Source organism: Hylaeus anthracinus, unplaced genomic scaffold (assembly GCF_026225885.1).
Source record: "Hylaeus anthracinus isolate JK02 unplaced genomic scaffold, UHH_iyHylAnth1.0_haploid 11989, whole genome shotgun sequence".
Taxonomy (NCBI): Eukaryota; Metazoa; Arthropoda; class Insecta; order Hymenoptera; family Colletidae; genus Hylaeus; species Hylaeus anthracinus.
The window spans coordinates 16,908,139-16,925,517 of NW_026534337.1; the positions used below are offsets into that span (position 1 = coordinate 16,908,139).

Here is a 17,379-nt window from a genome sequence, read left to right on the forward strand (position 1 = left end):
TTCTAACTTTAATTTCGTTTAAATATAATCTTTGAAAAAAGTTAAAAATTGCATAAATAAAAATTGTAGACATATTACTTGGTGAAAATTAAACAAGAGCATGTGTGAAGACCATTTCAAACCAACTTGTATTGCAACTAAGACAATCGTGAAAGATTAAAAAAATAATGGTATTTTAATTTGCTATCAATAGATTTTTAATTTTGAAATTATTTTACTTTTTCTTGAAACAAATATGTTTTCTCTAAATTCTAAACGTAAGCCTCAAGAAAAAATCCACTACTGATGAAATTATTAAACTTGAGGAATTTTAATCTGTACAAAAACAGTTGATTATGAACTTTTTAAAGTCAATGTTTATGCTGCAGGTACAATCAATAACAATATTTTATTGTTATATGAAATTTTATGAAACTGTAGAATATAAAATAGTCTAATGAAATTTAATAAATTTGAATAATTACAAGTAATAAATACCATCAGAAATGTAATTACTGCATGAAATACTGAATTTTTGTATTCATCCTGATACATATTTTCTACAAACGGCATTTGCTCTCAAATTTATTATTTGCCTCTTGGTGCTGTACTTGCCTAAGTGAACAAAAAAAGTTCCTTTTTTCAAGTATAATGAAACATATAAATAGAAGCATAAGTAAATGAAACAAAAATTTCTATATATATTACTTATGAAATCCTGAACATGCCTGGTAACTTGAAAATTATCAATATGCATAGATAAGAAGAACAATAGCCAATATAAGATACTCTCACAAATAATATTTGTAAGAAGATAAATATTTATAATCGTACATACAAACAACATACTGTAAGAAATATTCTATTGCTGTTTAATTAATACCAATGCTGTTTTGTTACATCTCCACTTAAAACACACAGTTGGAATAAAAAAATCTACTACTCTTTGTAACAAAGGACTGATAGTGCAAAAAAGACTTACCTGTTTACATAAAATCTTTGCTACTTTTAAACACTAATAATTCCCTAATGGTAAAACACGAATTATTATAATTACTATGTACATGTATAAAATATTTAATAACATTATTAGTTGATATTATTAATTATTATAATAATTATTATTATTATATTATTGCATTAAAATACTTATTAAATTGTAAATTACCTCGTATTTTTTTAACATTCTTTTCAAGTATACCTGAAGAACCAAATCATAACATTACTAAAAACTATTGAGTAATTAGTATTATCATATCAAGTGCTATCTATCATAATTGAATGAAATGGCTACAAAAACATGGCAGAGTGGGGACTCCCCCCGCTCCCCGCCAATGCTTTCGAAACAGTGGCACCATCAGTGGGAAAACGTCCAAGTTGGTAGTAACGTTAGTTCCCACTTTTCACGCTAGATGGCGCCATCTAGCGTCAAGAATAGAACTAACATTACTACAAACTTGGACGTTTTCCCACTGATGGCGTCACTGTTTCGAAAGCATTGACGGGGAGCGGGGGGAGTCCCCACTCTGCCAGACCCACAGTCACGTGGTTTTATTTACGTTTTCAGCTTATTAGCGAACGAAAGAAATGTATACAATGCAAAATATTAATTGACTTTATTGGGCTTGTTGTCTTTTATTGAGCTAACTGTCACTTCCAGAATTTCAAAATTACATTCTTAATATGGATTTGAAGGCTGTTGTTGTTTCTGGAGAAGCTCCAGAATCTGATGATGACAATACGAACATTACCACTGTATGTCACTTCTATCATAAAACAAATTTATCAAATTCTTCACACCTTCCTACTTATCTCATCATTTATAATACACACTAGAATTACAAACAAATCTTGCAGACAAATTATTATTCACACAGGGTATAGGATTTCCTTCTGTGCGGAGTCCCAATCACTGTGGCACTATCATTTCTGGTGAGGCTCCAGAATCTGATGATGGTAAGATTGAACATTTTATTATATAATTACAATTTCTTTCCAATTTAATTTCATCTTTGATAGATGGAACAAGTTTGAGCAGTATCAGTGGAGCAGTCGATGCTATGGCTTGTATGCCTTACGCTGATATCAAAATACCAAAGTCTAAGAAATATTCCATAAAGTACAACAGTTTGTTGCATAAAAAGTTACGTAAGTAAAAATATTCTTATTTTTATTAACATCATTTTATTAATTCTGTAGTAGTACAATACGCATAGCTATTGCTAGAGTATCATCTATTAATTCTGACACAGAAAAATATGTAATAACATAATTATCTGAATAATGTCGATTTCTACCAGATTCAGGTAGTTTTAATCTCACCTAAAACTGTAATTATTTAGAAGCATTCTGCATTTTGAGTATTTTACATATATTTTTTATAAACCACTTAATATGCCCGAGCAAGTAATATTTGAACAGATGAATGCAACGAAACATTGGACAAAGATCTCATGCAAATGACCGAGGAAACGATTGGTACTGCCGTTCAAGAATTATCAAGCATTAATCGCCAACTGCTAAGAAGTGAACTTATTCTTCAAGAGGCTGTCTGTCACTTACGCAGCGCCGGTAATCGAACAAAGGATGCTTCAAGCATCTTGCATCAGCTCGTAGATGCCAACTTTCTACATTCCATTAAAACATAATTTATGTATATACATAAGTATATGTATAAGATAATATGTATGTATATGTATAAGATACTTGTTAGAATATGTTATGGACGTAATATTTCGATTATAATAATAACTGTAATAATAATACAGAATCAGTGTCAATATATTAAATACCAGTATCGATTAAAATAAAAAAAAAATCAGTAAAAAAACGAACTATTTTTAAAGGATTTAATGGGTAGGATATTATTGAGCATTAGTTGTTCTCTTTAATTGGCAGTTCTATTAAATGTATCGACTGTTTCCTAGCACGTCTTAAAATTACAGTAAAATATTACTCGTTTTAATGCGTCGTAAAGAAAGACCATTAGAAATTACATACAGAACGAATATATGATTACTGACGCAGCTTGGTTGCTACTAATTATCAAGTATACATATACTGATCGTTGCATTTTAAATATCCAAATGACAATAAATGTAAATGTTATTTTGTAATATACAGATGTTAAGGTATATATCAAAGAATGTCACGATATTCTGTTAAGAGTGTTTCTGCAAAGAATAAACATTAGCGTTGAACTTGCTGCATTTAAAATCCAAAGTAAATATCATTGCAGAGATGTTAAAGGTTAGGTTAATATTTTAGAATATTAAGTTGGCTTCTATCTATAACGAGTACAGATACAATTATACAAATACTTTAATGCAACATTTGTATGCATATGCGTAATCTTTACAGAAACACTGGCGCATTTTCTTCTTCCTCTGCAGCTTTTTTTTTTTATCAAATGCATAACTTTGGTATCAAAGGCTGATATTGTTTTTTTTTCCTATTACAACGCTAAATTTAGTGTACAATGAATTGGTGATCATAATGGGGATGCATTCTTTCTCTATAAATTCAGTCTTAAACATTTCATCGATCTTCGTTGAACTAAAACTTGGTATAATATATCTACATACAAAAGTTCATAAACCAAATGTGTCGTCTTTTTGCTAATACTGATATGACAACATCGTGACGGAATGTTTTCTTTGACATGATATTTCTATATAGTTTTTTGTTTATGTAGTACACTCAGATTATTCAACGGCTAAATTGCATGTACGCAATAATTGTATTTGGAATCTCATTTTGCAGGAAAGCAATTCCTTATGCCACTTTCTACGAAAAGGAATAACGCTAAAGCGTACTCGTGCCATCGATTTGCACAAAATTAAAAATACTAAAAAATAACTGACTATTAACAAAAAAATAAAACTACATATCGTTATAGTATTAACTTATAATATGGACAAGCATCAACTTTCAATGCGGTTCTCTTTTGCTAATAAATTTCTGTGTTCACATATTTAGTAAATACTTGCAATACTTCAGAAATGATTTTTGACCATCTGTCAAAAATGGGAACTTATCAGTTCCTGTACGTGTTTCTTCACCATTGGATCTTTTCAAATTCTGCATAGAAGAATTTCCAGATTTTCACTGACAATGGAAACATTCAATTTTCATGAATAGTATGATGGTAATAGATGGCGCGATAGATCGTTGCGCTATAAATGTAATGGGCTCAATTCCAGAAAAGGATTAAAGTTTGTTGTAGTTGGCGACCTTTATAAAATATGCGACGTCGAACTCGATACATATTAGCCAATGTGAGGGCGCCCACCCCCCACATGGCCTACGCTCGCTCCATCTCTCCACCACTTGCATACATCTGAAGAAGAGCCATCGACTCCTGTGCTTGTCGCTTCTCAGCCAGAAATCTACCTGAGGCTTCTTTTAATTGTTCCAGGAAAATTCTGAAATAATTCATAAAACATTAATATATGTTTCATTATTCTAAGCTAGCAAGAATTCTCTTGTAACTTTTAAATTTAACTGTGTACCTGTCAGGCACTATATCGGCTAAGCTATCTGGATCCATATCACTGAGTAATTCTAAATCGTTACCACTAAGTAACGATATATGCGATGGATCTCCATGCAACGACGAAACCAATGGTTCTATTGGTGGCCGACGCCTTCTGATTTCATCTCCCCTTGATCCACCTTCTATGTTATCTACATCATCTACAACAATGTAACGAGAAGCAGCTTTACTACTTCCCGCTGCCACCCATTTTTGATCTCCGTGTAGCACCATTAAATTAGTGTTCCTTTCTAATGTTGCAAAATAATCTTCGTCGTCTACTTCGGTGCCTATTAGAAAAATTCCACGTTATAGATTAAGTTACTCGCACATTACTGTAAAAAGGCAATTCATTAAAACGAAAGAACATCTATTTCATTAGTTAAAAAATGTTACTTTACCGTCTTGCTCTAAAACAATCGTAAGTTCAGCATCCAAAGGCAAAGACAGCCGACTTCGTGCGATGCTAGTCAATTCTTTCAGAGATGAAGCAGTAATCCCCTTTCGTTTTTCTCTGGCGTGATCGACAATTTTGTAAGGATTGCCCAATCCTTGCGATATTCCCGCTGTTTCTGACATATTGCTTCAAATTGTAAATGAAAACACAATTTGAAAAAATCCTCGTGAAAAGTCTAGACTTCAATGATTCGATCAACCGTGTGAAATTTATGTCATCAAATGTTTACTTTCTGGACAAGAATCGACTGCACTGAGACCTGATTATCGTCGCACATTGATTTAACGATGCTTACTGTTATCCTCGATCAAAATCGCAACACGAAACACGTCGTCAACTCGACACTGACAATCTTTATTTAAATTACGTTAGAAAAACGTTTGCAACAATACTTAAAACACTAGGTAGACGTCGATGATTCGGGTATAAAGTTGTGTGGTTGGGACGTAAGTAAGAAAGGGCAGTGTTTTGGATTGCATTGGATCGTTGGTTCTTAAAGGGATTTTACTACAATTTTTAACAAGTCACAATATACGAATAAAAAACTTGAAAGGCTTAGACGAGTTACGCCCGAGTGAGTGAACTGACCGTATGTCAACTCAACACTGGGTCAATGGTGCAACTACCCCTCCTATTTATATTCTCTGTAGACTACTGCGTATGGTACGACCAAGAGACACCCACTATGGTATTCCCTCCCAACATGGCACCCACACAGAAATCAATAACTTACCCCACTCCAGTATCATCTTTTTATTACCGCCAGACGAATTGTTTACGTTACTCAACGATAATGACCTCGATGTTAATCCGATGATAAAACACGAGTAAAAATAAATTGATCCCCCGTTCATTTATTTTTACACCGCATATTATTACTTCTTATTACATTTGTATAGAATGTTAGAATTAACAAACTATAATTTTGAATGGATTTTATTTATAATTGTATATCAAAAAGGAAATGAAAAATAATTCTTTTGGAACAGACATGAATGTTATAATACATTTTTATAGGAAAAGAGGCATGGAGTATTCAACTACCTTTATGCCAGGGCTTTACTCTTTCTTCCTAAAGCTTGTTTATAAATAACACTTATTTTCTTCACTTTAAATAATTTAATATTAACATATCATAAATGAAATAATATTTTTTTCGTATACAAGACTCATTTTCTTGCCATTTATGTACTTTAACACATGCAATGTGTACATGCATTTTTACAATAATAATTGTATGAGTATAATTGTAGTTTAATAAAGATTTGAAAAAACTTTAGGATGATTCACCTATACTCCTGAGATAAGACATACAATTTTACTAGGATCTCTGAACTTAAGCCACAGCACTGCAGTTAAATTTAGATCGACGAGACTAGATACTGTTTTAAGTTTAAAGTTAGCTCAGAGTTAGCCCAGTTGGGGCTCTTAGCCGAGCCACAAGTCTAGTTTGAATGGAATCGATCAAATTTGTATAAAATATTAATAAAGCTGCACCAGAAATGCCTTTGCCAAGTGGATATAAAGAACCAGATGACAGTCAGACATGGGAATTAGCAGAAAGATGTCTCCTTCCAATTGCATTCTCGCATGCAATTGCAGTCATCCTAGCAACTGTATTAAATACTTTGGGTATATCGCAAACATCTAGTTTTGTTCTATTCCTGTTGTTATTGGTCATATCCATAGGGTCTACGTTATTCTACCACAATCTAAAGGTATGTTATTTACTTGAATCAATTTTTTTGTCAATCTGTATGCCTAATATTTGCTTGGAGAAAAGCTTGAAAACCCTATAACATATCTTAGAGTAAAAATAAACTTTAACTTTAACTTAACCCCAATGCAAATAACATGCTGGTACAAATAAATATTTTTATAATGTTAGTACATACAGATGTAAATGGTACAGGTAACTGCTGCAGGGAAAGCAGTTCTTATTACAGGATGTGATTCCAGAGTTGGATATACTTTGAGTAAACAATTAGATGAATTGGTAATAATGAAGTTTTATGTACTGTTACAACATGTAATATTATCTATTCGTACTTTTATATACATAAGATTTATTTGTTAAGGGATTTACAGTGTTTGCTGGATTTGGTAGCAAAGCAGAAAATGAAGAGGCAATGCAAAAATTGAAACAAGAGGGTTCTGGCAGATTACATGTGTTACAATTGGATGTTACCAGCGAACATGATATTCATTCAACTTTTCTTTATGTAAATGAAAACTTGCCGGATGGTGCACCAGGTTTGAAATTACATTTTTTTTTTTTTGAACATTCAATGTCATTTATAACTGAAATTATATTACATACATTTTACATTAGGTTTATGGGCATTAGTGCATGCTGCAGCTTGGGTGACCTTAGGTGAATGCGAATGGGTGCCTTCTTCTGTATTGAAACGTAGCATAGACATAAATTTCATTGGTCTTGCTCGATTAACTCAGGTAAGCATAACTTAAGGCACAGTAACTGTATATTACAAACTGATAATATTTTTATTCCAAGGTTTTTCTACCTCTAATTAGAAGATCAAAAGGTCGTGTTGTATTAGTCAGCAGTCTCTTAGCTCGTATACCAAGCCCTGTTCGAGGCATTTATTGCGCAGTAAAGGTAAATTATTTTATGAAATTGACAATACCTTGTAAAAATACAAACATAAAAAATACCTTATATATTTGTAATAGGCTGCAGTTGAAGCATGGGGAGCCTGTCTTAGATTAGAAATGAGAAGATGGGGAGTAGATGTAGTTATTGTTGAAACAGGTGAATACATATCTGGGAATGCATGGTTAAAAGACAACAGTTCATTGTTGGAACAGGCTAGAGACATGTGGACTCAATTAGATCCTCAGACTCGTAAAGAATATGGCCAAGAGTTATTTCAGAAGGAAATGTTGGCTCTTGAAAAATATACTCAAGGTCCAGAAGCAGATTTAACACCAGTGACAAGAGCTTTAACGGATGGAGTTATAAAAACCTTTCCAGTCAGAAGGTACACACCAGTTTTGCGTAAAGAAAGAATACAAGCTTTATGTAGTGATTATCTTCCAAAACCAGTTTACGACATATTATATACAAATTAATCAGAAGTGAAAGTATGATCAGATACAAATAAAAATGTCATAATGTCATCTAGGATTTAATAAACACTGCCTATTGACAATAATAGTTTATGTATCATTACAAATAATAAGACTATTGTGTTTAATTTATTACAATGTATCGGATTACACGCATACAATTATTTATAAATTATTCTAGTCAACAAAGAAAAGTAACAATCGAAATAAGATGTGATATAGTGTACGAAAGAACTTTTCAATAGAAAAGTAAAAAAAACAAAAAAAAAACACGTATTAATTCCACCTAAGCCATTTATTTACAAATAAAAATTACAATAAAACATTCACTTTCTTTACCTCCATTTATCAGCTTTCCAATTCACCAGTTTACAACTTTCAAGTGAAACTGCCATCTTTGTTGATATTATTCCACTATAATTTTTCGAATCCATTTATAACGAACGCAAGACAGATCGCGCTAGTGGTTTCATCGGTTCCGTATTTCACAATGTCGGTAAAAATATTTCCGCAAAACAAAGATTTTGTTACATGAAATTGAGGAAAATAACAATATGGTCGACTCATCGACTCGTTTTCTACACCGTTAGAGGTTAAAGCGAAAATGTATTAATCGTTTCTAACTCGTACGAATAATTGTCGATTGTTTTTCTCGTCGAACTACTCTTCTCAACGAAATATTCAACCACGCGATACAGGGTAAAGTCAATTCATACAGGAAATATTACCTGTTCGTTCTCTCTTAAAAGGGAATGAGTTCGATTACTGCTATCGGTAATTAATACCAAACAATAGCAATATCCGCTACTACGTTGCTTATTTTTATTGAAACGTATATACCAGACGAAGTTCAATACATGCGTGCATGTCTATGCGCTTGTGTGCACTCCACACATAGATTTACGGTTGTGTAAAGATTTCGTGGTGGCTGTACAGTGGCAGGGGGAGGTCTTTAGCCCCCTTCGCGAGGTAGACGCCGGTAATGAGTTCTTATACTATAACCGCGGCGACACCGACAACAAGCACAATATCAACCATAACAACAACGGGGACGACGGCAGCGGCAGCAGCGGTTACAGCGACGACGACGGCTACGTCGGCAACAACAACGGCGCCGGCGGTTGCCGTGTCGCCCGAAGCTGCACCTGGTTGGATAGAATTCTGTGAGAGACACGCCCGCGCTTCAGCTTCTGATTTCGCCAAGGCTTTCTGTACCTATGTCAGTTTAAACCTACCCGAAAGCGCCAGATCCAATCTCTCTCACCGTGACTTTTTAAGAAAATTCGTCGAGAGCTTCTGCGAACACTTCGAGAGCGAATACCTCCGTCGCACAGTCAGGTCTGTTGGAATCCTAATAAACATCCTCTTCATGAGTTTCTTTACTAAAATTTATTAGACGTATACTTGAGTTTTTTTCTTTGTTTTCTTGCAAATTGTTACCTTACTCCAGTCTTTAAAGACGAGACTGAAACTTTCGCATACAACTACAATTAATACATTCCAGCTTTATGTTGTTGTTCATAGAAGAATGAAGTACATACAACATTAGACCTAGATCAAAGTATACGAAACTCCATAACTTACTCCATTTATTCTCCTTTACAGGTCCCCATCTTTGTACAACACAAGGCACATTGCTAACGATAGAGACATCAATGTCATAAGTCAAAATAATAATGCTCCCATTCGTGCTTCATCACATGAAGAATTCAGTGATTACTTTGAACACGATGGAGATGCTATATCTCCGAAGCCTGCTCACAAACCCTTCTTCCGTCGTCTGTCTTTTAAAGGACTTAAAAAGGGTAAAGGTTTCTTTCATAAACAACAAAGCGACGAGGTGGAATTATCTCATAGCGAGCATCGTAGGGATAAACATTCGAAAACTAAGCTTTCAAAGATTGTGGTCGAATGTAGAAAAGAAGGTATTGTTAACTCCTTAATGGGAGAGAATATCGATGGTACGCAGAAATGGGAGAAGTCTAGACTTGCCTTGATAAAAGCGATTGGTGGATATATGTTAGAATTCTATTCTCCTCCGAAAGCGGTGAAACCGCGTAGCGGTGTATTCTGTTCTGCGATAACCGAAGCTAGAGAAACAACTGCTCTGGAGATGCCAGATCATGAAAATACGTTTGTATTGAAGACGCAGAATATGGAATTTGTAATAGAAGCTCATGACTCAAAGGACATGAGGTCGTGGCTAGCCACTATTAAATATTGTATGCGCACAGTACAACAGAGTTCCATGAATCCAAGTTCTGGAGCAGATGCTACAGGAGATTCTATAGGGCATGGTTTGTTAGCTATTGGAAGCGACGGAGATCGATTGAGGGCAAATTCTGCGAGTAAGGGTACTCGATCGGTGATGCAAGAACACGGAGACGAGGCACCCGGTAATCCACCAGAAATACCTCCGAGACTTCGTACAAGAAGTAACAGTAATTTGGAGCTATGTTCGTCGCAGCAAGATATCGAACAAAGTAAGATAATTTTATATATAAGAAGCATGTAAAATTACGTAATTTACAGATTAGAGAGAACTAAACTTCGTTTCAGTGGCTACTAACGACGGTGAAATGGATTTATCGACCAGCTTAAGAGAGTATCCATGGTTCCATGGAACTCTACCTAGGTCGGATGCAGCGCAGCTTGTTTTGCATAGTGCCGCTAATGGTCATGGAGTATTTCTCGTTCGTCAAAGTGAAACCAGAAAAGGAGAATTTGTATTAACTTTTAATTTTCAAGGCAGGGCAAAGGTAAGATTATTTTTTAGTCAAATTATATTAAATTGGCTTAAAATTTTATAAAATAATTCAGATTTTTTTCACCTTTATTGCAGCATTTACGCATGACATTAAATGATCAGGGTCACTGTCGAGTTCAGCATCTTTGCTTTCCTGCCATATATGATATGCTTGAACATTTTCGTCAAAATGCCATACCTCTTGAATCCGGTGGAACTGCGGATGTAACCTTGACAGAGTTTGTCGTGGCAAATCGTGCTACACGGTCAAATCATCACAACGTAACGGGAACAAACCAACAACAGTTACAAGAAAGAAGACCTCCAGCAGCCCCGGAGCCCAGAGAAGTAAGAGTCAGCAGTGGAAGTCTAACTCCTCTTGAGTGAACGCGAGTGGCCAACACCCACAGTCTGAAGTCTAATCTACAGACAGTGAGTAAATAACCAACTAAAGTGATGCACCCATTTTTCGTGCGGCTGGAAATACATGCTAAATTAATATTTGTGTGTCCGCAAAGGTTTCATTGGTTCCTTAGTAGTTCATGTAGTGCCATATTCGGATTATTTTGTAAGTATTCAAACACTATTATTTCTTTTGTTTAAATTGTGAATTGGTTTATATAATTGATACACCGTTCATATATTGCCAATGTTTCCTTTTTATTCATCTATGACGCTAAATGTTAATTACTTAATAAATGATGCAGTTTTACACAAATATGTTATTCTTTTAATAAGTATTGATGTATTCTCGAATATCATCAATTATTCGGTTGAAATTATACAATACTTTGCATTTTTATATTCAAACATAATTTTATACATATTATGTTTTACTTTCTTTATTAATAATTTATTCTAAAAAAAAAACTGTAATTCATGTATTTTCGTTTTCAAATAAATTTATATAAATTTTTGCATACTCAAAATGTTATTATTCTGTAGAAAACAATTATTTTTTTAATATTTTTACCACTCTTTTATTTTCGAATAGTTTTACATCAAGTGTATGTACTCATAAATTTTAAATCCGAATGTGGAAACTTGATAGAATGTAATCGATATTTGTGTATATGTAACTGGTATTATGGCAGGAGTAGTTGTTAAAAATATAACATGCCTCATGTCAAATGTGTGACAACTCTTAGTATTGAAGAACTTTTTGGATATTATGAGAAACAATGGTGCTCTACAAGTATGACCGTGGGGCAAGGAGCTCGCTTTTGTAAATAAAATATTCTTAAAATTTCTGGTTTCCTCTATTTAATAACTCTAATATCATTTTCTACTCTCCTATTAAAGCATCCATCAACGTTTAAATAATACGAATTAATCGGGAAGGAGATCAGCTCACTCATTATTGTTTATTATTATTATTTAATCCAGAAAATTTAAGAAAAATTTCGGTTACTTTAATCGACGAAATTTTAAATTAATAATCGCCTGTTTGTTAATAATATAGGTGCACACATATGGAGGTTCTATAAGAACACGTGTAGAATCACTGGAAAGACTGGAGCAACAAAACAACATTGTGGAACAACAAAGTTCATCATCATCTAGTGGTAGAGCTATTCAAAACACTTACAGCTTTCTTTGACGATGGATTCATAATACTCTGCCATCCAGCTATAACCCAGTTAGACCTCTAGATTAAGTACTTTCCCCGTTAACTCATTCTAAAAAAAAAGGCAGAGCCTTTAAGCTGGGCTTATTACTATTATCCTAAAGGGCTACTCAAAAGTGTATTACTCCACTTACATAAATAATATATTTTCTCAAATTGACTGCTTCCAATTTTTCCAATCTTGCAAGAAACATTTCCAAGAAATGTATTCATTAAAATGTTTTTATCAAATTTTGCAAATACAATGTAAGTTTTCGTATGTGATAGTTCGATGGATTTAATCTTTAAAGTGATATGCACAAATTATTTCAGAATGTATATGTAGGATTTGAAACATAATTTTTACAGGTGTTCCTTTATGCATGTTCAGATATACCAGCTCCTGTTTTCATAAATCATAGCCATTTGTCTTTTTTCAAGCGATTCGAAAAATATTTTAAGACTACAAAGAATAATCCCTTATGATAATTAATTCACTTAAGCGTATGTACTTACACACAATGATAAATGTAAAAAAAACATGTATGTAAATGTACATGCGACTCAGTCTTCTCGTATATGTAAATTTATTGCAGGAAATAATTTTTCAAGTGTGATTCTCTCATTTTTCCTCTAAACTGCAAAACATATGATTAGAAATCAATGTTGATAAACACGATAATCCTGTTAAACTTTATTCTAAGGAAAGTTTCAAGTGTATCAAACTAGTCCCGATATTACAAATAATATTAATCTTGTTATACACCCTTATAAAAATAGATTGATTTGTTACAAGTATAATTTGACTATAATACTAAATGTAAATAAAAGTAAAACAGTAAGTACAATTCTATATTATTCTACACTAAGGTTCTATATTTCATGATATATTGAGTGACCAAAGTATTAATAGAAATTAGTGTATAAGAATTATTCGTAATATTATAAACCTATACGACTGAACGTGCAAAATTAAGATACATATAAATGTGCTAACAATATAGACATTACAGGATATAATTAAAGTGGTTCTTTCTCAACTGTAGTAGTCAAAACAAAACTGAAATACAGAAAGTATTAATAACGATATATTTTCTATAATAAATTTCAAAATTATTATTTGATTATGATTTTAAATAAAAGACAATTGTAATTGATACAATTACAGTTGCAATTAGTTTTTCAAGTATTATTTTATTCTCCTAGTGCAATCGAGTACGCGGCAACTTCGAGATGACAAAAAGCCCACAATGGGTTGCCGCATACTAGGGGCATCCTTGTACCTACGAGATGGCAACCGTACCGACAACCGGCTAGCATTGGTTGCTGCATGAAAGGGGCACATCTGCGCCTACGAATTGATAACCGAATCGACAAGCAGCTTATATATCTAGGGAAATGTTTGATTTCAATATGAACGACGACATCCGTCCTTTAACCTCTCTATCTGTAATTGCAAAGTGTAGTGCATGTACTGAATAATAATATATTACATTTTTGCGACAGTACATGTACATGCACATGTACATTTTTTACTTGACTGCAAAAGATTAATGCTTCTATTAATTATAACATCGACCATTCATAGACATGGTTCATGTTTAAGAAAAAACAATATCAGCCATTTTTGTAAATATGTGACCAAAAACGATTAAATCTAAAATTACTCGTTGAACAATAAATGTGTATTATCGTTTTAAAAAATTAGATAAGAGTTATATCTGGTTCAATTGCAAGTATTCTTCCAGACTTGTCATACAATACACAGTTGCAAAGTGCCACGTCAAATCGTCGAATACATACGGTTATCAGTATGGCATCTCAGGTAATGAAACTTTGAGTATGGTGTAAAATTAAAATGTTTACTAAATAATATAAATTTAAGGTGTACGAATTCAATGTAGAAATGACATGTGAGGGATGTTCCAATGCTGTAACAAATGTACTTAATAAAAACGAAGGTACTGATTATTGTTTGTTATATAGACATGATATTTTTACAACATTAGTTTAATAATTAAATTTACGTTTTATTTCAGTTCAAAAGAGAATTGTATATTTTAATTTCAATTAAATAGTATTATATATATATATATTTATATATATAGTTATTTAAAATATTTGAAAATATTTAAAGTATCTAAAAAATATTGGTCCTTATAAGTACATGTTTTAATCCTACTTAAATTAATTCGTAGGTGTTACTGGTGTACAAATTGATTTAGAAAGAAAGAAGGTATTTGTAACATCCATGCTTCCTTCCGAGGAGCTATTACAAGTCATTAAGAAAACTGGGAAACCATGCCAATTTGTAGGTGTAAAAAAATAGATGTAGTATAGATCCAATTAAACAAGATCATTGAAATAAATACTGCTTTGTGTATACAAATTTTATGACTTAAATATTAAAGAACTTGTTTTCTCTCTGTCACATCTTAAAATATTTCATAATTACAAAAATAAAATAATCATTCAATTTTATAAGTAAAATGTATTTTACTTATTTCCTCAATTCTTCTTCTAATACTGTTAAGCGCTGTTCTAAAACAGTGACAACATCGCGTAATGATTGTACTTGTTCGTTAAGCGCATCCACTACATTACTTGAATGCACAGAAAATTGTTGATCGGGCGAGTCTTTGGATAAATACGATATATTCGTAGCACAACTTTTCTCGCTAGGCCTCTGAATTTTTACATTAATTATTTTCTGTTCTATACTATCTTTCAAACCTGTAAGCTCAGGTACTTTGCAATGACTTCTATTGTTTTGTAAATTTATATTATCAAGTTTTGTATGTATCAACTAAAATAATAAAAGCTTGTAAGTTATATCTAAAATAAATCGTGTAAAAGTTCAACATTAATATATAAAATCGTATAATAATTACGTCCTCTTCGTCCTCTTCTAGGAATATATCACCAATTTTATGTAATTCTTCATCTTTAATGGTAGATGTAGCTTTTTTAGTGGATAAAACTAATTGTCTGGGAATTTTGCGAGCGATATCATCTTTATCAAAATTAGTTTTCCACATTAATAATTGACGATCTGCTCCGCCAGAAGCAAAAAACTCTCCATTGGAAGAGAATGTTATCGACGTTACACTTGTACCATTTGCGTGTCCCTTAAGCGTATAAATTGGACGACCCTCTAATAAATCTAAAACCTATTTCACAATTTCAAAGACATTCGATATAGACAAATATATAACATATAACAACCATATATCTACCTTCATTGTAGAATCAGTAGATGCAGTTAACATAAAATTTCCTTTAGGATGAAATTTTACCATGTTAACAGGACCTTTATGAGTTGCATAATGTTGATACAAAGAAGAAGAACGTAGGTCGTATAATTTTATACTACCAGCCATATTTGCAGATCCGATAACAGAGCCACTTGGGTGAAATTCCACGTATGTGTTATAAGCTAACAAAAGTATTTATGTCGCGTGACAGATTCTAGCGAGTTACTTTTGTGAAAATAAAAATAAAATTGTAAATGAAAGCATACTTTATACCTTTTACATCATTAAAAGTTCTGACACATTGTCCACTATTAACATCCCACAATTTTATTGTTTTGTCATCGCTACAAGAGACTATAAACCTACCATCCAAAGAAAATCTAGCACACCTCACCCAACTTGTATGGCTTATAAAAGACATTAAAAATTTTCTTTCACATACCATCCATAATTTAATGCTTTTATCGTCTGATGCAGTAAGTATCTGTATATTGGTGTATTCGTTAATTTAAATAATTTACAAATGTTAAATTAAATACTAATACCTTTTCTCCATCTGGACTAAAATCTATCGATCTAATAGCCCCTGAATGTGCTTTGAATTCTAGACATTGACCTGTTACTTTAGGGACCCAAATTCTGACAGATCTATCTCTAGAAACACTAGCTATAACTTCCCCTGATGGTGCATAGGTAACATCATTAATAGCATCTTTATGTCCTAGAAATCTATAAGCCCTTACAGACTCCTTAAGATTCCATAATATTATAGTCTTATCCAAACTACTTGATATAAGCTGAGTAGTCTCAGGATGAAAGCATAAACTTGTGATAACATTATCGTGGCCTTTAAAATGCCTTTCAATTGTAGGATCACAAGCGGTTTCAATCATTGTCCTGATATAACAAATAAGTTGAATAAACTTACAATGAAATGCTTTCCTAGATTGAAGACAGAATATATGTACATATTTAATACATATAATATTCTTAACCTAATAATAATTATTAGTGTTGCAAGTTCACGAATTATTGTATATTTTGGAATTGCATTGATAATATATACAATATAAGTATAATTGATTTTATGTAAATGAATCTAAATTTAAAGAAAATATAAACTGTTTAATTACCTTTATCTCATTACAATGATCGTTACTGTGAATTTATTATAATTACTTTTACGAGGATATGAGTGACTGTTATACGAACAGTAAATTGTATGTATATACTGTTTTCTTTGAAATATTACAATATAATCTTTGATGTTAACCGTGTCTTTATTAGAAGCACCATTGAGTTTTAAACAGTTTTAAAATTGTTTTCATATAATTCAAAACAGTATTTGACTACGGTAGTCAACTGATGAACTGATTTCACGATCTGCGAAAACACCAACGTCCATAACCAATGTTACGAACGTCAAATGATTCTTTTAAAGCATTCTTTACAAAGTGAAAGCTTTCTAACTTTCTTAAAGTTTCTAATGCGTCGATGCAACATCCAATTTAAACATCAATTTAACTCATGTTACAAAGTAGAATGTTGCTTACAAAAGAACCAAAACAATGAACTTATTGATAGAAATCATTTGTTACGTTCTGCATTGAAAGGATTAAATAATTTATTTACCTACATCCTTAATTGAAATATATTTGACCATAATCAAATAATATATTTAATTTTATAAAAATACAAAGCGAAAAGTAGGCA

General features: G+C 32.5%; 5 protein-coding genes across 9 annotated transcripts; 3 read left to right on the plus strand and 2 right to left on the minus strand.

The window, feature by feature from the left end:
* Positions 1–1,508: 1,508 nt before the first annotated feature.
* On the plus strand, positions 1,509–2,749 carry LOC128887847 (uncharacterized). The gene is made up of 4 exons (XM_054144235.1): positions 1,509–1,734; positions 1,857–1,935; positions 1,999–2,127; positions 2,401–2,749. The coding sequence occupies exons 1-4, from the start codon at positions 1,663–1,665 to the stop codon at positions 2,625–2,627; spliced, it is 507 nt and encodes a 168-aa protein (XP_054000210.1). The 5' UTR covers positions 1,509–1,662; the 3' UTR covers positions 2,628–2,749.
* Positions 2,750–3,254: 505 nt separating this feature from the next.
* LOC128887845 (DNA fragmentation factor subunit alpha-like) lies at positions 3,255–8,541 on the minus strand. Its single transcript, XM_054144231.1, has 4 exons — positions 8,400–8,541; positions 4,915–5,096; positions 4,491–4,803; positions 3,255–4,403 (listed from the first exon to the last, which is right to left on the minus strand). Exons 1-4 carry the CDS (start codon positions 8,492–8,494, stop codon positions 4,283–4,285), a joined length of 711 nt encoding a protein of 236 aa, XP_054000206.1. The 5' UTR covers positions 8,495–8,541; the 3' UTR covers positions 3,255–4,282.
* Positions 6,117–8,146, plus strand: LOC128887844 (D-beta-hydroxybutyrate dehydrogenase, mitochondrial). The gene is made up of 6 exons (XM_054144230.1): positions 6,117–6,688; positions 6,883–6,966; positions 7,049–7,223; positions 7,303–7,424; positions 7,486–7,590; positions 7,665–8,146. Exons 1-6 carry the CDS (start codon positions 6,473–6,475, stop codon positions 8,061–8,063), a joined length of 1,101 nt encoding a protein of 366 aa, XP_054000205.1. The 5' UTR covers positions 6,117–6,472; the 3' UTR covers positions 8,064–8,146.
* A 492-nt stretch (positions 8,542–9,033) lies between the features above and the next one.
* Positions 9,034–12,593, plus strand: LOC128887842 (SH2B adapter protein 1). 4 transcript variants are annotated; one of them, XR_008460108.1, is made up of 6 exons: positions 9,034–9,398; positions 9,666–10,543; positions 10,620–10,819; positions 10,903–11,238; positions 11,325–11,374; positions 12,269–12,409. XR_008460108.1 is itself a non-coding variant. In XM_054144224.1 (5 exons), exons 1-5 carry the CDS (start codon positions 9,043–9,045, stop codon positions 12,404–12,406), a joined length of 1,824 nt encoding a protein of 607 aa, XP_054000199.1. In that variant the 5' UTR covers positions 9,034–9,042; the 3' UTR covers positions 12,407–12,593. The 4 variants fall into 4 exon arrangements, 3 of the variants coding, with proteins under 3 accessions (XP_054000199.1, XP_054000201.1, XP_054000202.1); XM_054144224.1 differs by lacking the exon at positions 11,325–11,374 and having other exon boundaries at positions 10,903–11,154; positions 12,269–12,593; XM_054144226.1 differs by lacking the exon at positions 11,325–11,374 and having other exon boundaries at positions 12,269–12,411.
* A 2,160-nt stretch (positions 12,594–14,753) lies between these two features.
* Positions 14,754–17,350, minus strand: LOC128887843 (POC1 centriolar protein homolog A). Of its 2 annotated transcripts, none has more exons than XM_054144229.1 (6): positions 16,800–17,350; positions 16,212–16,563; positions 15,940–16,150; positions 15,649–15,848; positions 15,304–15,582; positions 14,754–15,218 (listed from the first exon to the last, which is right to left on the minus strand). In XM_054144229.1, exons 2-6 carry the CDS (start codon positions 16,557–16,559, stop codon positions 14,913–14,915), a joined length of 1,344 nt encoding a protein of 447 aa, XP_054000204.1. In that variant the 5' UTR covers positions 16,560–16,563; positions 16,800–17,350; the 3' UTR covers positions 14,754–14,912. The 2 variants fall into 2 exon arrangements, with proteins under 2 accessions (XP_054000204.1, XP_054000203.1); XM_054144228.1 differs by having other exon boundaries at positions 16,212–16,608.
* Positions 17,351–17,379: the final 29 nt, after the last annotated feature.